Source organism: Meles meles, chromosome 12 (genome assembly GCF_922984935.1).
Source record: "Meles meles chromosome 12, mMelMel3.1 paternal haplotype, whole genome shotgun sequence".
NCBI classification, from domain to species: domain Eukaryota; kingdom Metazoa; phylum Chordata; class Mammalia; order Carnivora; family Mustelidae; genus Meles; species Meles meles.
In genome coordinates, this window is record NC_060077.1 from 59,999,357 (window position 1) to 60,022,463 (window position 23,107).

At 40.6% G+C, this 23,107-nt stretch overlaps 1 protein-coding gene across 3 annotated transcripts in view; it reads right to left on the bottom strand.

Annotated features, from left to right (window-relative positions):
* TPGS2 (tubulin polyglutamylase complex subunit 2) overlaps nucleotides 1-23,107 on the bottom strand; it is a 68,161-nt gene that overhangs the window by 11,950 nt on the left and 33,104 nt on the right. For 2 of the 3 annotated variants that reach the window (XM_046024697.1, XM_046024699.1), the window contains exons 3-4: nucleotides 7,057-7,144; nucleotides 5,277-5,405 (exon numbers count right to left, since the gene is read on the bottom strand). In XM_046024697.1, the coding sequence (XP_045880653.1) occupies nucleotides 5,277-5,405; nucleotides 7,057-7,144 (217 nt within the window). Of the gene's footprint in view, nucleotides 1-4,474; nucleotides 4,670-5,276; nucleotides 5,406-7,056; nucleotides 7,145-23,107 lie in introns of those variants that run through there. The other variant, XM_046024698.1, reaches the window with a different exon arrangement.

Below are 23,107 nucleotides of genomic sequence, written 5' to 3' on the forward strand. Positions count from 1 at the left end.
TTTTCCAACAGCATTTGCTTACTTTGTGTCTGTGTTACATTTTGGTAATTCTTGCAATATATCAACCTTTTGCATTGTTTGTTATGATGATCTTTGATCAGTGACCTTTTAAAGTTTGAATCCATTCTTTACTCCCTTCCCCCCATATTTTAGGTACATAGTGTCATACTTCACATAGTTTTATTTTGTGAATCCCTTGATTGATTTTTACAGATATTTTTATTGCTCTTATTTTTTATATTCTTAATTACTGTCTTTCCTTTCCACTCTCAGAATCCCCTTTAATATTTCTTGCAGGGCTGGTTTAGTGGTCATGGACTCCTTTAGTTTTTGTTTATCTGAGGAACTCTTTATCCTTTCAGTACTTTGACTATACCATGCTACTCTCTTCTGGCCTGCAAAGTTTCTGTTGAAAAATCTGCTGATAGCCTTATGGAGTTTCCCTTGTATGTGATGGTCTTCTTTTGTCTTGCTGCTTTTAAAGTTTTTCTTTATCACTACTTTTTGCCATTTTAATTACTATGTGTCTTGGTGTGGACCTCCTTAGGTTGATTTTTGGGGTGGGGGGAATCTCTGTGCTTTCTAGATCTAGATATCTGTTTTCTACTCCAAATAAGGGAAGTTTTCAGATATTATTTCTTCAAATAAATTTTCTGTCCCCCCTCTTCTCTCTTCTGGGATCGCTATAATGTTGATGGAGTCACTGAGTTTCCTAAGTCTATTTTCACTTTGCATGATTCTTTTTTCCCTCACTTGTTCAGTCTGATTACTGTCCATTACTCTGTCTTCCAGGTCATTAATTCGTTCCTCTGCTTCCTCTAGCCTGCTATTTATTCCACCATGTGCATTTTAAATTTCATTTATTGTGTTCATCTCCGTTTTAAGGGTCTCACTGATGTTCTCCACTCTTTTCTCAAATCCAGTGATTCTCTTTATGACCATTACTTTAAATTCTCCATCAGGCATATTTTATGTTTCACTCAGGTCTCCTGCTGTGGTTTTGTCCTGTTCTTTCATTTGGGACATTCTTCTGTCTCATTTTGTCTAACTCTGCATCTATTTCTGTGTTAGGAAGGTCAGCCATATCTCTTGCTCTTAAAAGTAATGGCCTTGGGGCCCCTGGGTGGCTCAGTGGTTTAGGTCTCTGCCTTCGGCTCGGGTCATGATCTCAGGGTCCTGGGATCGAGCCCCGCATCGGGCTCTCTGCTCAGTGGGGAGCCTGTTTCTCCCTCTCTCTCTGCCTGCCTCTCTGCCTACTTGTGACCTCTCTCTCTGTCAAATAAATAAATAAAATATTAAAAAAAAAGAAAAGAAAAGTAATGGCCTTATGAAGAAGCAGTTCTACAGCTCCCTACAGCACAGTGTCCCCTGTTCACCGGGACCTGGAGCTTCAGAGGTGTCTCCTATATGTGTTGTGTGTGCCCTCCTCTGTCCTGGTCTCTTTTTCCTTCAGTGCAGTCATTTGCCTACTGTGGGCAGTGTTTAGTCCCCAGCCAGGGTAGGGGTATGTTTTAACAAGGTATGCACCAGTTTGCTCGAGAAATGAGACCTACTACCACTGCTGCCAGGAGAGGTCAGCCCCAACGGATCTGTGAAGTATGCATGGTTGGGGACTCAACCTTAACAAGGCACGATTCAGCCTTCCACAGGGCCTGCTGTAGCTGTTGTCATAGTCACTGTTGCAGAGACCAAGGGCCTGCAAAATGTGGGGATTGAGAGATGTGGTAGTGGTGAGGTTTGTGCCTTTTTTTTTTTTTAAAGATTTTTTTTTTTTTAAATTTATTTGACAGACAGAGATCACAAGTAGGCAGAGAGAGAGGGAAGCAGGCTCCCCGCTGAGCAGAGAGCCCGATGTGGGGCTCGATCCCAGGACCCTGAGATCATGACCTAAGCCGAAGGCAGAGGCTTAACCCTCTGAGCCACCCAGGTGCCCCTGTGCCTGTCTTCTTGACCAAAGTCCTTTAATACTACTATAACCATTCTGAGGTGCCATAAAACACACCTGCAGAAGGCAGCAAACCTGATAAATGTATGTGTTCTGAATGTATCACTGACTGGCCCTTCCATCTCTCTTCTCCCCTCAGGCTTCTCTATTCCCTCTGATACAATAATGAAATCAGGCCAATCAATAACCCTACAAAGGCCTTAGAAGGTTCAAGGGAAAAGAAGAATTGCATGTCTCTCACAAATCAAAAGCTTTGTGAGGAAGGCATGTTGAAAGCTGAGATAGGCTGAATGCTAGGTTTCTTGTTCCAAACAACCAACTTGTAAATGCAAAGGAAATATTCTTGGAGGAAATTAGAAGTGCTACTCCACTGAACACATGAATGGTAAGGCAGTAAAATAGACTTATAGTTGATATGGAGAAAGTTTTAGTGATCTGGATAGAAGATCAAATGAGCCACAACATTCCTTTAAACCAAAGCCTATTCCAGAGCACGGCTAGCTTCAATTCTAAGGCTGACAGAGAGGAGGAAGCTGCAGAAGAAAAGTCTGAAGCTAGCAGAGATTGGTTAATGAGGTTTGAGGAAAAGCTGTCTCTATAACATAAAAGTCCAAGGCAAACCAGGAAGTTATCTGGAAGATCTGGCTAAGATAATTAACGAAGGTGGCTACACTAAATAGCAGATTCTCAGTGTAGACAAAACATCTTTCTGTTAGAAGATGCCACCTAGGATTTTGAAAGCTAAAGAAGTCAATGCCTGACCTCAAAGAATGGGCTGACTCTTTGTAGGGACTGTTGCAGCTGGTGACTTTGTTGAAGCCAATGATCATGGACCATTCTGAAAATCCTAGGACCTTGAAGAATTATGCTAAATCAACTCTGCCTGTACTCTATAAATGAAACAAGAAAGCCCCAATGATAGCACATCTGCTATCAACATGGTTACTCAATATTTTAAGCCAATTGTTGAGACCAACTGTTCAGCAAAAAAGTTCAAAATATTACAGCTTATTGACAATGCACCTGGGTCACCCAAGAACTCTGACAGAGATGTACAAGGAGATGAATGTTGTTCTTATGCCTGGTAACAAAACGTCCATACTGCAACCCATGGATCAAGGAGTCATTTGAACTTTTATGTCTAAATATTTAAGACATATGTTTCATAAGGCTATAGGAGCTATAACCAGTGATTCCTCTGATAGATCCAGGGAAAGTAAACTGAAAACTTTCTGGGAAGGATTCACCATTCTAGGTAATAGTAAGAACAGTCATGGTTCATGGGTAGATGTCCAACTATCAACATTAACAGGACTCTAGAAGTTGATTCCGACCCTTAGGGATGACTTTGAGGGATTCAAGACTTCAGTGGAAGAGGTTAACTGGATGTGGTAGAAACAGCAAGAGAACTAGAATTAGAAGGAGAGCCTGAAGGTGTGACTGAATTGTTGGCAATCCCCTGATAAAACTTGAATGGATGAGGACTTGCTTCTTATGGATGAGTAAAGTAGTTTCTTGAGATAGCTTCTACTCCTGGTGAAGAGGCTATGAAGACTATTGAAATCAGCACAAAGGATTTAGACTATAACATAAACTTAGATGATTAAACAGTGGCAGGATTTGAGAAGAAAGACACCAATTTTGAAAAAAGTTTTACTGTGGGTAAAATGCTATCAAACAGCATGGCACGGTACAAAGAAATCATTCATGGAAGGAAGTGTCAATCAATGAAGGAAACTTCATTGTTTTAAGAAATTGCCAAGCCACCCCAGCCTTCAGCAACCCACCTCTCCGATCATTAAGCAGCCATCAACATGGAGGCAAGACCCTCCATCAGCAAAAAGATTACAACTTGCTGAGAGCTGATGATGGTTGACATATTAGCAATGAAGTACTTCTTGATTAAGTACTTCTTGATTAACAATGAAGTACATTTTTTTTTTTTTTTAGAAATCACACTTTAAAGGCCATAACATAGTATAAGCCTAATTTGTATATGCACTAGGAAACCAATAAATTCATTTGCACTTGCTTTATTCGGGTGGTCTGCAACTGAACCTGCATAACTCCAACGGATGCCTTGCCTGAACTAGTGTGCACCTGCTTGTGCAGTTGATGGAGAAGCCTTGCATCGGTTCTCTCTGCCAGACCTTCAGTGCAGCCAAGGCCTTAGTATTGGAGACACTAGTTGCTTAGTCAATATTCATTCTCCCTTTCTTTCTTAAACCCCAATTCTGTTTGAGGGGAAAACACTGGCACAGCTAACCATACTTCCTCAGATTCCCCCTGCAGCTATGGGTAAACTTTTTGGTTTTTTTTTTTTTAATATTTTATTTATTTGATAGGGAGAGATATCACAAGTAGGCAGAGAGGCAGGCAGAGAGAGAGGGAAGAAGCAGGCTCCCTGCTGAGCAGAGAGCCCAATGCGGGGCTCAATCCCAGGACCCTGAGATCATGACCTGAGCCGAAGGCAGAGGCTTTAACCTACTGAGCTATCCAGGCGCCCCTATGGGTAAACTTTTGACTCTGTTCTGGCCAATGGCTTTTGGGAGGAGCTTCTGAGAAAACTATTGTTTTCCTGATAAAAGAAGAGATTCTGCCAAAAGACAGTTTTTGTTGTTATTTTGCCTTTCACTCTTCTTTTTCCTCCATGGTACATAGACTGGAAGCTTGGAGGTACAGCCCACATTCTTCAATGATGAAGATGAAGGCCATATCCAAAGACTGGTGCAGGAGAAAGCCAGAGGGAGACTTTATTATTGACGTTCTCAAACAGCTGCATCAGCCTAGTTCCAGATTTCTTGTTATGAGAAAAATAAACTCCTATTTAGTTTAGATGTTGTAACTGGGTCTCTGACACACGCACCCAAACAAAATTCTAATCGACAAAGTCCTCACTTATGTGCAGTTGCTTATAGCTTTTCGCAGCCATTTGAATCAGAGATGGCAAAGAGCCTGGAGGGAGGAAGGGAGCTGCATTTAGAGTCCATGCTCCCCAAAAGCTCTTGATACTGAAATGCTGAGTCAAGTGATCTGTAACATTCATTCATTTACTAAGCATTCATTAAGTACCGACTATGTGCCAGGCCTGAAGTGGGTACTGGAAACAAAACAAAAATCTCAATCCTGGTATTTCTTCATGACAATTTCCTTTATGGATACAGGCTGTTTTTGTACGTTATTCCCATGGTCCTAAGAAGCCACAGCAAGGAAGGTTTTGGCTTGGGGAAAGGTACTACAATGCCACAGCATCTTCTTATGGCTTTCAGCATTATAAAAGGGAAACAAACAGGCTAATTTCTAACTCAGAGCACAAGTTCCTTGAGGTTACCTTCAAGTGCATCATCCTCCAGGTCTGCCAGAGTTGGTGCATTCGGGAGTGAATATACGGAAGACTGGTTGAGTTGAGTCAGTTTTGAGATGCTGTTAATGGCCATACTGCCCAATGGAATGGTGTGCTCTATGGAAACAGTAGCAGAGAGAAACAGCCTTATTACCATGATCATCATAAGGACTTCTGCCGGAGTAACTTAAGCCCAGCTATTGTTTGATCCCAGGGCTAAGGAATCTAATGGAAAGTGGAAGGAAGAGGATCAATGCACCATATGCCCCGGAGCACCAACCTTTTTTAGCAAGAGTCATGCGTGAAGAGACCCCACTGTATGCATTAGGATAGAGTACTGAAGAAAATTTAAAAAGGGGATGCTCAAAAAGAACCCAGAAATCAAGGCTAGGGACCCTGTTTGAAGAGCAAAGGATGAAAAAATGTTTTTGCTCCCCCTTTCCCTTGCATGAAGGGTTATAATTCCCATAGAAGTAACAACTTTGGTTATATAACCAAATTATATAACCCATTTTTCTCTTGTAAGCTTTCCATGATGGAAGATTGCTCCCCTTCTATTTGTCATTTTTTCTTACCCATTGCAGAGAACCTGACAGAAGACTAGGAATCAGCCTTACCTGATTACCTTACTAGGTAAGGTAATTGGTTTCTAGCCAATTACCTTACTAGGTAATCAGATAAGGCTGATTCCTCGTCTTCAGTGATTAGGGTATAAATAAGAAACAGGTAACTCTATATCTTCTTTATTATATAGAATCCTTGTCATATAGGATGGTGGCCACCGGATGGTATACAAAGACTTAGAAATCTGACAGCTGAAAAAAACCCAAAGACAGTAAAACAGCTGGTACACAGACTATGGGAAGTCCAAGCAGAACAGACCATTATGGAGGGAAACACCAGAAGCTGCCTTTGCTGTTGACTTTAGCTATCTAGGAAATGACAGAAAGGGGGATGGAAATGGGGACAGCATAAGAAGGCTAGGACTGGGAGGATTAAATGAGAGAAGGTATTAGAATAATGAGCAGGGACTCATTCATGAAAACTTTGTGACCCATTTCTACTCTGTGAGCCACTTGTGAAGGGGCTTGCCTATCTTCATGATGTGGGTAAGGGAAAACCTGACCATCGGTCTAGTCTGTCCATTTTCTCTCTCACTCCAGACTCCAAAGGCCATAGTCATGCTTCAAAGAAGGACTCTTGTGACAGAATGATCGTGGTAAGAATGGTTTCTAGGCCAATGGAGGAAATAATTCCAAGCTAAAATTTAATGGTAAATGCTCAGTAATAAGCTATAAAAAGTGACTCTAGAGCACCTGGGTGGCTCAGTGGTTTAAGCCTCTGCCTTCGGCTCAGGTCATGATCCCAGGGTCCTGGGATCAAGTCCCACATTGGGCTCTCTACTTGTCAGGGAGCCTTTCTCCTCTCTCTCTCTGCCTGCCTATCTGCCTACTTGTGATTTCTCTCTTGTCAAATAAATAAAATCTTTTTAAAATAAAAAATAAAAAGTGCCTCTAGCCAGCTGTGAGAGAGACAGAAAGGCTTTGGGAATCATCAAAAAAAGGGAACTCTAAATTGATTTTCTAGGTAAGTACCAGCTAGACTCTGGCATAGTGGATGGTGGCTGAAGCAAAGATGGTATTTGTTGGCTTTGGGGGGAAAATCATAGCTTTTGGACACTGCACTTTAGGAGAACTCATGACAACCATCCAGATACCCAAACTCTCAGCCAGAGAAATGTTCCCCTACAGCAAGAAGGTTGACTCACCATCCAGCTTCACACTCCATGTCATGTGGAAGCCATTGGTCATCAGGTAAAAATTCTTCACATCCTCAGGTAGCACACAGTTATTTTTCTAGAAATCACAAAGCAGCTGAGTGTTAGGTCAGGACTGAGAAAGGGCACAGGGCTATGCCCCAAAGCAAATGGAGATAATATTTATGTTTTAGATCCCCAATATGGGAAGATTCTGGTAATCACCTACAAACTCCATTATAGAGTTCTAATTCAAGATGGCAATACAGAAAGTCCCTGAACTCACCTCCTCCCATACACACACCAAATCCACAGTTACACATGGAATAATTCCCTCTGAAAGAAATCCAGAAGCTGGCTTAGCAACTCCTACACACTGGGTGAATGAGAAAAAAAATGCACATCGAAGTGGGTTGAAGAGGCTGAGACACAACTCACCATAAACCCCACCACTGTCACAGCAATACACAATCAGGAGAGAATTCACAAACTTGATCTCTCTAAGGAGTAAAGGCTGTGAACCCTATATCAGGGCACGCCACCTTTTAAGATCTGCATCTGAGAGATGAGCTCCCCAGACACGTAGCTTTGAAAGCCAAAGCGGTTGGCTCACAAGATCCACAAGGCTATAAAGCAAATTGAGAAACAGTTCTCAAAGGGCTTGTGCATGCAGATTTCCCATCCCAGGGCCTTTTGTAGAGGCAGCCAACTGAAAGTACCCACACTTTCTGTGAAAGCAGATTACTTGTTTATCTCACAGCATCCGCCTGAGTGACAGTTACCTAATTTCACACACATCTAGGGGCCACAGAAATACTGCCCAGGGAACAGGGAGGCCGGAGGGCATCATCTCCACCCTCTCTGCCTTGCTCCAGGCCAGCAGTATCTCCCAGAGAAGAGCCTGTGCACCTACCTGATACACTGGCCTTTGTATCTACTGACTAAGGGACACCCCTTGATTACTTGGTTCTGGTGGCCAGGGGGCTTCCATTTCTAGGTCCCACAGGACTATAACAAAGAAATAGTTCTAAATCGGCTATCCCACTGATAAAGGATAGCTGGAAGAGAGGCAGGCCTCCTCTCCACCTCCACCCCCCCTAAAAGGAAACCATACTTTAAAGGATTTTACACCACCCTGGAAGGAGCCCTTCACCCTTTCCCCTGTGACAGAAAGAGGACAAAAACGTGATTGCAAGACAGGTGCATGGAAGGTTCATCAGATTCAAAGAGCCCATCACAAAGCCCATAAAACCCCCTAGACTTAGAAACTCCAGTGGCAACCCTCTCAATTCCCCTCCTTCTTTAGGAGCTTTGTACTATCACTCAATAAACCTTGCTTTGCTGCCTAACCACTCCATCTGGTCTCTTCATTTTTCAAAGCAGGGTGACCACAGACTGCGGGAAGTAAAAGAAATCCTGAACCACCACCATGGCGCAGTACAGGGGCAGTGGACAGGAAGACAGTCTTTCCATGAAAGAGGCCTATTAGTAGATCTTTTTTTTTTTTTTAAAGATTTTATTTATTTATTTGACAGATAGAGATCACAAGTAGGGAGAGAGGCAGGCAGAGAGAGAGAGAGAGGAGGAAGCAGGCTCCCCGCCAAGCAGAGAGCCCGACGCGGGACTCGATCCCAGGACCCCGAGATCATGACCTGAGCTGAAGACAGCAGCTTAAACCACTGAGCCACCCAGGCGCCCCCCTATTAGTAGATCTTTAAAAGCTGTGGCCCAAGGGTCTGTCCTCTGCCCAGAACCAGGAGGCCTGTGGGCATCATGTTCGCACTATCCCTCTGCCACACTCTGGGTCACCAGCATCTCTGTGAAAGGACCTATGTAAATGTATGGCGCTCCGTCTTTTTTTTTTTTTTGGCTGCCACCTAGAGGGCACAGCTCTCAATAGCCGGGCTCCAGTGGCCAGCAGGGCTTGTGTTTATCAGTTCAATGGGACAGGAAGCAAAGAGAGCTCATGACTGGCTATCTACCAGTGTAGAGGGACCAGAGAAAAACATTCATTTACTAGTCTTCCCTGAAAGGTGTATACAGTTGACCCTTAAACAGCACAGGTTTGAAATGTGCAGGTCCACCTCTATGGACTTTTTTTTCCCCAATAAATACAGTAAAGTATTGTACATGTATTTTCTCTTACAATTTCTTAACTAACATTCTCTTTACTCTAGCTTTATTGTAAAAATCCAGTGTATGATACATAAAACATACAAAGTACATGTTGACGGTTTATGTTATCAGTAAGGCTTCCAGTCAACAAGTTTTGGGGAGTCGACTTATAGGTAGATTTTCCACGGTCCATAAGGACTGTTGTTCTTAATCCCCTCATTGTTCAAGGGCCAACTATATTTACATACTTAAAAAGCTGCTGCCTGAGGGCGCAGCTTCCAATTAGCCTTATCTAGGTGCTGAAAGAGATCCTCCCCTTTGGAACAGGACAGGTCTCTGCAAGCCTTCATCCAGGGAGAGTCATTAAGGACAAAGAAGCTTGCCTGGACAATCACAAAGGTTTGAGAGACAACAAAGAGTAAGGGCAAGGTTGAACAAGGTTCACCTCCAGCATGAGACCATGCCTTCAAGACTGGAAGAAGTGGCTATTTTACCTAATGCACAGAAACCAAGGTAGAGAAAAAAAAAAAAAAACAGAGTAATACATCCCAAACAAAAGAACATGATAAAACTTCAGAAAGATCTTAATGAAATGGAGATAAGTGATTTACCTAAGAGTTCAAAATAGCAGTCACAAATATGCTCATGTTGAGCTCAACAGAGAAATGAATGAACAAAGTGAGAATTTCAACAAAGAGATACACAATATAAAAAAGTAACACACAGATCCCAGAGCTGAGGGATACAATGATTGAACTGAAAAATACAATGGTGGGGTTCCAGAGCAGACTAGATGAAGTGGTAGAGGGGTCGGTGAACGCAAAGACAGGGTAGTGGAACTCATTTAATCAGAGCAGCAAAAAGAAAAAAATTAAAAGAGTGACGATACCTTAAAGGATTTATGAAAGAACAAAAGGCAGATGAACATTAGCATAAAGGGGTCCTGGGAGGAGAGAAAGGGAGAATGGGACACAAAACTTATTTGAAGAAATAATGGCTGAAAACTTCCTCAACCTGGAGAAGGAAAGAGACATCCCACATCTGGGAAGTGCAGAGTTCCAAATAAGTAGAACCCAGAGCCCCACACCAGAACACAGAATTGTCTAAGGAAAAGGAGACTCTTAAAAGCAGCAAGAAAAAAATTTTTTACAAGGGAAACCCACAAAAGACTAGGAGAATATTTTTTCAGCAAAAACTTTGCAAGCCAGAATGGAATGGCACAATATATTCAAAGTATGGAAAGAAAGGAACTGCCAACCAAGAATACTCTACCCAGCAAAATTATCCTTCAGTATTTAAGTAGAGATAAAGTTTTCCAGACAAGCAAAAGCTAAAGGAGTTCATAACCACTACAATGGCCTTACAAGAAATGTTAAAGGAACTTCTTTAAATAGAAAAGAGAAGCCACAGCGTATGAAAATTAAGAAGAAAATTTCACTGGTATAAGCAACCATATCCTGATGGTAGTACATCAACTACTTATAAAGCTAATATGAATGTTAAAAGGCAATGGTAGTAAAATCAACTATATCTACAATAATCAGTTAAGGGATAAACAAAATAATACAAATTGTGACATAAATACAAAAAAATGGGGAGAGGCATAAAAATGCAGTGCTTGTAAAATGTGTTTAAACCTAAGCAACCATCTACTTAAAATAGATCGCTACATACAAAGGGTGTTATACATGAACCTCAGGATAATCACAAACTAAAAATGTTTGGTACACAAAAAACAAAGAGAGGGAAATGAAGTCATCAAATCATAAGACAACAAGAGAAGAAAGGAACATGAAAGAATTACAGGACAGCCAGAAAACAATTGTGGCAGTAAGTAAATATTTATCAATAATTACTTTAAAGGAGCTTGGGAAGAGGGTGTAGTAGAAGGACCCTGAGTTCATCCCTCCCATGTTTACAACTAGGTATCATCCACATCCAAGTCAATAAACGAGAGAGTGATCAAAGGCTGGCAGAACAAACTCCACAGCAAAACATAGAGAAGAAGCTACATCTGAAAGGTTAGGAAGGTGAGAAAGGTGGAGGGAGGTTTAACCCCCTTAGGAGGTAGGTAGCTGCATGCAGGGAGACGGCACAGAAATGGACCCTCATATCAGGGAGCTCATGCGGGGAGGACTAATCCCCATAAAGTCTGGCTCTGAAAATCAGAGTTGCTTAACTGTGTAAGTTTGTATAACCAGTGGGTCTTAGAGCCAGCAGCTTTAAAAATCAGCTGACTCAGCACTGGGAGAACTGGGACAAGCCAAGCAGAGCCAGTCCAGCCAGGAGGGCAAGGGACAGCAGCCTGCATGGACAGATAATATGAAGACAGCAGTTTACACAATACCAGGAACAAATGGGAGACAGATCTCTTCATACAGATTTCAGAGCATGTTGGGGGACTTCTCTGAAAATGAGAGAGCTGGGAGGTGGCATTTTCCTCCCCCTGCTCCCCAGCATAAACACAGGACCATCTGTGGGAGGCAGAGCTGCACAGATACTTGGTACCTAGCTAGCAGTGTGCCATACTCACGAGTTCTCCTGAGGACTTGCCTACTCTAAGCCTAGTAGGTTTGGCCCTGGGCTCAGGACAAAGTTTGTTAAACTTATACATTCCCACCCAGCAGCCACTGGGTCCACAGCTGCCACCAGGCATCCCATCTAGTTGCCACATGCCCCCAGCTACTGTCACTTGCCAGCCTCAGGTGCACCCAGCCATCCCTGGGCATTGTAGCTGAGATTTCATGCAGTCCCCAGGTGTTACAGTGCTTCTACAAATCTGGCATAGAACTAGTGGCCCGGTGCAAATTTTGCTAATGCCACTGCCCTGCCACCAAATTCCCTTGCAGGCATATACCTCAGAGCTGGACTGCCCAAGTCCCACTAACACCACAGTGAGCAAGGAGAGCCCAGAGCAGGCAGAGTCAGTGCATACAACTACACTGAAAATAAAAGTGACTCAGACACAACAGCAGGATATAAGCAACACACACAGGATATTCTCCTGAAGTGCCAGCTTCAGAAGAACAGGAGAGACTGCACTGCAACACACACCAGGACCTCTTCTTCATGAAGTCACTACTTTCTTTAAGATTTTATTTGAGAGAGCATATGCACATGAGTGAGGGGCAGAGGTAGAGGGTGAAGCAGGTTTCCCACTGAGCAGGGAACCCCATATGAGACTCAATCCTAGGACCCTGGAATCATGACCTGAGCTGAAGGCAATGCTTAACTGATTGAGCCTCCCAGGTACCCATAAAGTCACTATTTTCAAGAGCAAAAGATATAGGTGACCTTCCTAACACAGAAATAGATACAGAGAGGCAGACAAAATGAGGAAAAAGAAAAATTTAAACCAAATGAAAGAACAAGACAAGGCCATGGCCAGAGATCTAAGTGAAACCAATATAAGTAGCATGTCTAATAGATAATTTAAAGCAATGACCATAAGGTTACTCACTGGACTTGAGAAAAGAGTGCAGAATATCAGTGAGACCCTTAACACAGAGATAAGGAACATAGTAGAGATCAAGGGCTCAATAAATCAAATGAGAAATACACTTGATGGTGAACGGCAGGTTGGAAGAAGCAGAGGAACAAACTAATGACCTAGAAAACAGAGAAATGGAAAGTAATCAAACTGGAAAAAAAAATCATGCAAAACAAGAATAGACTTAGGAAACTCAGTGACTACATCAAAAGTAATAGCATGAATATTTTAGGAGTCCTTAAAGAAGACAGAGAAAAGGGAGGAGAGAATTTATTTGACAAAACAATAGCTAAAAACTTCCCTAATCTGGGAAAGGAAACACATAACCAGATCCAGAAAGCAGAGAAAACTCCCATCAAAATCAATGAAAGCATTCCCCACCAAGGCATATTATCAATAAATTAGCAAAATGGGGTGATTTAAAAAAAGCAGGAGGACAAAAGAAGACAGTCACATACAAGAGAAAACATAGAAGGGTAGGAGGGAATTTTTCAGCAGAAACTTTCCAAGAAAAAAGGAAATGGCATTCAACGTGCTGAATGGGAAAAATCTGCAGCCAAGAATAGACTATCCAGTGAGGCTATCATGCAGAATAGAAGCAGAGAGAGTTGCCCAAACAGAAAACTAATAGAGTTCATAATCACTAAACTAGCTCTGCAAGAAATATTAAAGAGGACTCTCTGGGTGAAAAGGAGAGACCAGTGACAGTATAGAGGCAGAAAGCACAAAAGCAGTGAAAATGAATATTGCTGTAAAAAAATGAGTCAAGGAATTCACAAGATAAAAGGATGTAAAATAGGACAACATATACCCAATACATGGAGAGGAAGAGAGTAAAGAATGGGTTCAAATGTAAACAACAATCAACTTAATATACACTGCTATATGCAAAAGAGATTATATATAAATCTAATGGTAACCATATATACCAAAAGCCACCAGTAAATATGCAAAGTACAAAGAGAAAGAAATCCAAATTATAACTAAAGAAAAGGAGCAAAACATGAAAAGCAAGGATCAGAGAAAATCTTCAGAAATAACCACAAAACAAATAATAAAATGACAATAAATACATATTTTTCAATAATTACTTTAAATATAAATGGACTAAATGCCACAATCAAAAGACACAGTGGGGGCGGGGCGTGCCTGGGTGGCTCAGTGGGTTAAGCCTCTGTCTTCAGCTCAGTTCATGATCTCAGGGTCCTGGAATCAAGCCCCGCATCGGGCTCTCTGCTTGGTGGGGAGCCTGCTTCCCCCCACCCCGTCTGCTGCTCTGCCTATTTGTCGTCTCTCTCTCTCTGTCAAATAAATAAATATTTAAAAAAAAAAAAAAAAAAAGACACGGGGGGCAAAGCGGTGGAAAACCAAGACCCATCAAAATGCTGTCTATAAGAAACTCATTTTAGCCCTAAAAACACTGGCAGATTGAAAATGAGGGGATGGAGAAACATCTATCATGCAAATGGATATCAAAAGAAAGCTGGAGTAGCAACACTTATATCAGACAAAATTAATTTTAAAATAAAGACTAACAAGAAGGGGAGGAGCAAGAGGTGGAGAAGTAGGATACCTAAATCTCATCTGGCCCCAAGAATTCACTTAGATAGTTACCAAACCATTCTGAACACCTACAAACTCAACAGGAGATCGAAGAAAAGAATAGCAGCAATCCTATGAACAAAAAAGCGACCACATTCTGGAAGGTAGGACACGTGGAGAAGTGAATGTGAGACGATATTTACGAAGATAGACCGTGGAAGGAGGGAGCCTCTGTCAGCCAGCTACTGGCAAGTGATAGAGCAGTGAAGCACAAAATGAGAACTTTTAGAAGTTTGCTCCACTGAGGGACATCACTCCAGTGGCTAAGCTGGGGGTGGAACACTTCCTGGGACAGTGTGGTCTCAGGACCTTCAGGATCACAGAAAGACCAGAGGTACCTGATTGTGGCAGAGCTCCCAAGTATCAAAATGGGGAACCTGACTGCAAAGATGAAGCAGAGGAGTGGACTCTCAGTTTGGTGTTCCATAAACCATGATCCGTGGCATAGCTGGGCCAATACTCTTTGTGCAGTGACCCAACAAGTAGCAGATCTGGGGAGACACTCCTTCCCTCCCCGGGGAGGAGTGGCATGGGTGTGTACTGCAGGAATCTGCTGAGTTTGAAAACTCCAAATGGGGTCATGTGCCAGACAGAAATGCTCAGTCACAGGCTGGGTGAACACAGAGTGCAGCCAGAAACCAGGGAGACAGAACTGACTGACCGCTTTTTTTCTCAGGGCCCACTGAGGAGTGGGCCCCAAGTTCTCTGCTCCTCAGAGACCAGAGATTGGGAGGCCACTGTTTTCATTCTCATCCTCCAAAGCTGTATGGAAAGCTTTCAGGGAACAAAAGCTACAGAGCAAAGCTGAGCAGATTACTTAGCCCTGCCCCTGACAAGGGCAGTGCAATTCCACCTCCAGCAAAGACATTTGAGAATCACTGCAAGAGGCCCCTCCCACAGAAGATCAGCAAGAACATCCAGCCAAGACCAAGTTTACCAATCAATAAGAACTACAAAACTTCAGCACTTGGGGAATACAGTGCATAGAATTCATGGCTTTTTCCTCATGATTCTTTAGTCTTTCAAAGTTAATTTTTAAAATTTTCTTTACTTTTTTCTATTTTTTTTGGAATTTTTCATCTTTCCTTTTTCAACCAACATCTTATCAATTCGTTTTTTAAAATCTTTTTAAATTTTCAGTTTTACAGTCAAATTCTACCCTTTCATTGTATTTAACCTTATTTTTGTAAGTCTATATATACATAAGATTTCTTTTTTTAAAATTTTGGGATACAGTTTCCTCTAGCAGATCCAAATATAACCTAAATAGAGTATATGGCTTTGTTCTAGTCTCTTGCCTGACGACATTCTCTTTGTTTTTTTTCCTTTCTTTTTTCAACCAACTTTTAAAAAATCTTTTTAAATTTTCATCTTTACAGTCATATTCCTTCATCTTATTTGCCCTTGTTTTTGTATATATTTACATGTTTTTCCTTAAAAATTTGGGGGACAGTTTCTTCTAACAGACCAAAATACACCCAAAATTTAATATGTGGTTCTGTTCTACTCACCAGCCTGATCATACTCTTTTTTTTTTCTTTTTCTTTTCCGCCTGGTTTTGGGTGTTTTCCAATTTGTTTACTGTATATTTTTCTGGGAGTCGTTCTTATCCTTTTAGCATTCTGTTCTCTCATTCATCTATTCTTCTCTGAACAAAATGATAAAAAGGAAAAAAACACCTCAAAAATAAAAAAAGAACAAGAGGCAGTACCAATTGCCAGGGACCTAATCAATACAGACATTAGTAAGATGCCAGAACTAGAGTTCAGAATGATGATTATGAAGATATTAGCTGGGCTTGAAAAAAAAGTAGAGGATACTAGAGAATCCCTTTCTGGAGAAATAAAAGAATTAAAATCTAACCAAGTTGAAATCAAAAAGGTTATTAATGAGGTACAATTTAAAAAAATGGCGGCTCTAACTGCTAGGATAAATGAGGCAGAAGAGAGAATTAGTGATAAAGAAGACCAAATGATGGAAAATAAGGATGCTGAGAACAAGAAGGATAAACAAATACTGGACCACGAGGGGAGAATTGGGATTCCGGAAGAAGAGAAAGAGGGGCAGAAGGTATATTGGAGCAAATTATAGCAGAGAATTTTCCTTAATTTGGGGAAGGGAGCAAGCATCAAAATCCAGGGGGCACAGAGAACCCTTCTCAAAATCAATAAAACATAGGTCAACACCCCTACAGCTAATAGTAAAACTTACAGGTCTCAAGAGACAAAGATAAAATCCTGCAAGCAGCAAGAGGTCTGTAACATACAACAGTAGAAATATTAGATTGAGAGCAGACTTATCCACAGAGACATGGCAGGCCAGAAAGAACTGGCATGATATATTCAGAGCACTAAGTGAGAAAAATATGCAGCCAAGAATACCATATCCAGCTAGGCTGTAATTGAAAATAAAATGAGAGATAGAAAGCTTCCATGATGAACAAAACCTAAAAGAATTTGTGAACATCAAACTAGTCCTACAGGACATATTGAAAGGGGTCCTCTAAGCAAAGAGGGAGCCTAAAAGTAAGATAGACCAGAAAGGAACAGAGACAATATACAGTAACAGTCACTTTACAGGCAATACAATGGAACTAAATTCTTTTTTTTTTTAATATTTTATTTATTTGACAGAGAGAAATCACAACTAGGCAGAGAGGCAGGCAGAGAGAGAGGAGGAAGCAGGCTCCCCGCGGAGCAGAGAGTCCGATGTGGGGCTCGATCCCAGGACCTGGGATCATGACCTGAGCCGAAGGCAGAGGCTTTATCCCACTGAGCCACCCAGGCGTCCCCTGGAACTAAATTCTTATCTTTCAATAGTTACCCTGAATGTAAATGGGCCAAATACCCCATCAAAAGACACAGGGTATCAGATTGGATTAAACAAGGCTCATCAATATGCTGTCTGCTAGAGACTCATTTTAGACTCAAAGACACCTCCAGATTGAAAGTGAGGGGGTGGGAAACAATTTACCATGGTAATGGACATCAAAAGAAAGCTTGGGTGGCAATCCTTATATCAGACAAATTAGATTTTAAACCAAAGACTATAAGAGAGAGGAAAGACAGTATATCATAATTAAAGGCTCTATCCAGCATGATGATCTAACAATTTTAAATATCTATGCCCCTAACACGGGAGCAGACAATTATATAAGCCAATTAATAACAAAATCAAAGAAACACATCGACAATAATACAATAATAATAGGGGACTTTAACATTCCCCTTACTGAAATGAAGATCAACATGGAAATAAAAGTCTTTAAATGACACATTGGATCAGATGAATTTCACAGATATATTCAGAACATTCCACCCCAAAGCAACAGAATACACATTCTTCTCTAATGCATGTGGAACATTCTCCAGAATAGATCACATCCTGGGTCACAAATCAGGTCTCAACTGGTAAGAAAAGTTGGGATTATTCCCGGCATATTTTTGGACCACAATGCTTTGAAACTAGAACACAGTCACAAGAGGGAAGTTGGAAAGAACTCAAATACATGGAGGCTAAAGAGCATCCTACTAAAGAATGAATGGGTCAACCAGAAAATTAAAGACGAATTTTAAAAATTCAGGGAAACAAATGAAAATGGTATCACAGCTGTTCAAAATCTTTGGGATGCAGCAAAGGTGGTCCTGAGAGGAAAGTATATAGCAATACAAGCCTTCCTCAAGGAACAGGAAAAGTCTCGGGGTGCCTGGGTGGCTCAGTGGGTTAAAGACTCTGCCTTCGGCTCAGGTCATGATTCCAGCGTCCTGGGATCAAGCCCCGCATCGGGCTCTCTGCTCAGCAGGGAGCCTGCTTCCTCCTTCCTCTCTGCCTCCTTGTGATCTCTCTCTCTCTCTCTGTCAAATAAGTAAATAAAATCTTAAAAAAAAAAAAAAAGAAAAAGAAACAGGAAAAGTCTCAAAACACAAGCTAACCCTACACCTAAAGGAGCTGGAGAAAGAACAGCAAAAAAACCCTCAACCCAGCAACAGAAAAGAAATAGTAAAGATCATAGCAGAAATCAATGAAATAGAAACCAAAAGAACAGTAGAGCAGATCAATGAAACTTGGAACTGGTTCTCTGAAAGAATTAATAAAACTGATAAACCCCTGGCCAGACTTATCAAAAAGAAAAGAGAAAGGACCCAAATTAATAAAATCATGAATGAAAGAGGAGAGATCACAACCAACACCGAAGAAATACAAACAATTATAAGAAAATATGATGAGCAACTACATGCCAGCAAATCAGACAATCTAGAAGTGGATGCATTCCTGGAGACATATAAACTACCAAAACTAAACCAGGAAGAAACAGAAAATCTGAACAGACCCATAACCAGTAAGGAGGTTGAAGCAGTCATCAAAAATCTCCCAAAAAACAAGAGCCCAGGAGCAGATGGCTTCCTAGGGGAATTCTACCAAACATTTAAAGAAGAATTAACACCTATTCTCCTGAAACTGTTCCAAAAAATAGAAATGGAAGGAAAACTTCCAAACTCATTTTATGAGGCCAACATTACCTTGATCCCCAAACCAGACAAAGACCCCATCAAAAAGGAGAATTACAGACCAATATCCCTGATGAACATGGATGCAAAAATTCTCACCAAAATACTAGCCAATAGGATCCAACAGTACATTAAAAGTATTATTCACTATGAGCAAGTGGGATTTATTCCTGGGCTATAAGGTTGGTTCAATATCTATAAATCAATCAATGTGATATAATATATTAATAAAAGAAAAAATAAGAACCATATGATATCTCAATAGATACAGTAAAAGCATTTGACAAAGTACAGCATCTTTTCTTGACTAAAACTCTTCACAGTGTAGAGATAGAGGGTATATACCTCAATATCATAAAAGTCATTAAAGAAAAACCCATAGTGAACATCATTTCTCAATGGAGAAAAACAGACTTTTTCCCTAAGGTCAGGAACATGGCAGGGATGTCAACTATCACCACTGCTATTCAACACAGTACTAGAAGTCCTAGCCTCAGCAATCAGACAACAAAAAGCAATAAAAGGCATCCAAATCAGCAAAGAAGAAGTCAAATTCTCAGTCTTTGTAGATAATATGATACTTTATGTGGAAAACCTAAAGGACTCCACCCCAAAATTGCTAGAACTAATATAGGAATTCAGTAAAGTGGCAGGATATAAAATCAATGCACAGAAATAGTTCCACGTCTACACACCAAAAACAAGACAGAAAAAAAAAAACGAAATTAAGGAGTCAATCCCATTTACAATTGCACCCACAACCATAAGATACCTAGGAATAAATCTAATCAAAGAGGTAAAGAATCTGTATTCAGAGAACTACAGAATACTCATGAAAGAAATTGAGAAGACATAAAGAAATGGAAAAACGTTCCATGCTCATGGTTTGGAAGAACAAATATTGTGAAAATGTCTATGCTACCTAGCACAATTTACATATTTAATGAAATCCCTATCAAAATACCATCAACTTTTTCAAAGAAATAGAACAAACAATCCTAAAATTTGTATGGAATCAGAAAAGAACGCCAACAGCCAGAGGAATGTTGAAAAAGAAAACCCATCAAAGCTAGTGGAATCACAATTCCAGACTTCAAACTATATAATAAAGCTATAATCATCAAGACAGTATGGTACTGGAACAAAAAAAGACACAGAGATCAAAGGAACAGAATAGAGAGCCCAGAAATGGACGCTCAAGTCTATGGCCCACTAATCTTCAACAAATGGTTTTGGGAAAACTGGACAGCCACAAGCAGAAGAATGAAATTGGGCCATTTCCTTACACCACACACAAAAATAGACTCAAAATGGATGAAGGACCTAAATTCGAGACAGGAATCCATCAAAATCCTTGAGAAGAACACAGGCAGCAACCTCTTCTATGTCAGGCACAGTAACTTCTTCCTAGACACATTGCCAAAGGCAAGGGAAGCAAGGGCAAAATGAACTATTGGGACTTCTCAAGATCAAAGCTTTTGCACAGCAAAGGAAACAGTAAACAAAACCAAAAGACAACCAACAGAATGGGAGAAGATATCTGCAAATAACATATCAGATAAAGGGCTGGTATCCAAAATCTATAAAGAACTCAACACCCAAAGAAGAAATAATCCAATCAAGAAATGGGCAGAAGACATGAACAGACATTTCTGCAAAGAAGATATACAAATGACCAAAATACCCATGAAAAATTGCTCAATATCACTTGGTATCAGGGAAATACAAATCAAATCCTCAATGAGATACCACCTCACACCAGTCAGATGGCTAAAATCAACAAGTCAGGAAATGACAGATGCTGGCAAGGATGTAGAGAATGGTGAACCCTCCTACACTATTGGTGGGAATGCAAGCTGGTGTGGCCACTCTGCAAAGCAGTACGGAGGTTCCTCAAGAAGTTGAAAACAGGGGTGCCTGGGTGGCTCAGTGGGTTAAAGCCCCTGCCTTCGGCTCAGGTCATGGTCCCAGGGTCCTGGGATCGAGCCCTGCATCAGACTCTCTGCTCGGTAGGAAGCCTGTTTCCTCCACTCTCTCTGCCTGCCTCTCTGCCTACTTGTGATCTCTGTCTGTCAAATAAATAAATAAATAAAATCTTAAAAAAAAAAAGTTGAAAACATTAAAGGGGATTCCTGACGCCAACTCTGGAGGCTGCGGCTAGACATTTTGCACTGTTTTTATACTTGTATTCGTATCCTCTTATCACCTCAGATCAGACACAAGGCCTTTTAAATGGAGATTTAAAAATTTAACTGCCATTTATGTAAAATAATGTACTGTGACCAGGTTGCTTACATGGAAAATAAAGTGCTTCTTTAAAGAAAAAAAAAATACACTACTAGGTATTTATCCTAAAGATACAAATGTAGTGATCCAAAGGGGCATATGCACCTCAATGTTTATAGCAGCAATATCCACAACAGCTGAACTATGGAAATTCTGAACTATGGAAAGAGCCTAGATGTCCATCAACAGATGAATAGTTAAAGAAGATGTGATATATGCGCACGCGTGCACACACACACACAAACATACACACACACAGGAATATTATGCAGCCATCAAAAAAGAAATCTTGCCAGTTGCAATGACATGGATTGAACTAGAGAGTATTTTGCTAAGCGAAATAAGTTAATCAGAGAAAGACAATTATCACATGATCTCACTGATATGAGGAATTTGAGAAACAAGGCAGAGGATCATAGAAGTAGGGACAGAAAAATGAAACAAGAGAAAACCAGAAAGGGAGAAAAACCATAAGAGACTCTTGATCTCAGGAAACAAACTGAGGGTTGCTGGAGTGGAGGTGGGTGGGAGGGATGGGGTGGCTGGTGATGAACACTGGGAAGGGTATGTGCTATGGTGAGTGCTGTGAACAGTGTGAGACTGATGAATAACAGACCTGTACCCCTGGGGCAAATAATACATTATATGTTAATAAAATAAAAAAGACTATAGGGGCGTCTGGGTGGCTCAGTCATTACTGTCTGCCTTTGGGTCAGGTCATGATCCCAGCATTTTGGGATCAAGCCCCATATCAGGCTTCCTGCTCAGCGGGGAGCCTGTTTCTCCCTGTCCAGCTCCCCTGTGCTTGTGTTCCCTCTCTCACTATCTCTCTGTCATAATTTTTCTTTTAAATGTTAAAAAAAAAGACTGTAACAAGAAACAAAGAAGGATACTATATAGTAATAAAGGGACAATCCAACAAAAAGATGAAACAATTTTAAATACTTATGCACTCAGTATAGGAACACTCAAATACATAATACAGTTAATAACAAACATAAAGGAAATAATCATTAATACAGTAACAATAGATTTTAACATTCCACTTACGTCAATAGATAGATCATCTCAAGTTAACAACGACTTTGAATGACACACTGGAACAGATGGATTTAACTCATATATTCAGAACATTCCATCCTAAAACAGCAGAATACACATTCTTTTCAAGTGTATACAGAACATTCTCCAGAACAGATCACGTATCAGCCCACAAAACAAACCTCAACTAATTCAAGATCGAAATCATACCATGCATATTTTCCAAGGACAACACTATGAAACCAGAAGTCAACGACAAGAAAAAATCTGGAAAGACCACAGATATGTGGAGGTTAAAAAGCATGCTACCAAATAATAAATAGGTCAACCAGGAAATCAAAGAAGAAATTAAAAAGTACATGGAAACAAATGAAAATGAAAACACAATGGTCCACACAAATTTTAGGATTGTTCTTTTTTGGTGAAAATGATGACTGTATTTTGATAGGAATTGTACAAAGTATCTAGATTGCTTTGGACAGTATAGACATTTTAATATTTGTTCTTCTAATCCATGAGCATGGAATGTTTTTCCATTTCTTTGTTGTCTTCATCAATTTCTTTTGTAAGTGTTCTGTAGTTTTCAGAATACAGATACTTTACCTCTTTGGTTAGGTTTATTCTTAGGTATCTTATGGTTTTTGGCACAATTGTAAATGGGATCAATTCCTTGATTTCACTTTCTTCTGCCTCATTGTCAGTGTATAGAAATGCACATGATTTCTGTGCACTGATTTGCTATGCTTTGACTTTGCTGAATTCTTGCATCAGCTCTAGCAATTTTGGGTTTTCTTCATAGAGTATTATATTGTCTGTAAAGAGTGAAAGTTTAACTTTTTCTTTGCTGATCTACATGCCTTTTTTTTCTTTTTTCGGTCTGATTGCTGAGGCTAGGACTTCCAGTACTATGCTAAACAACAGTGGTGAGAGTGGGCATCCCTGTCTTGTTCCTGACCTTAGGGAAAAAGCTGTCAGTTTTTCCCCCACTGAGGATGATATTTTCCACGGGTTTTTTTGTACA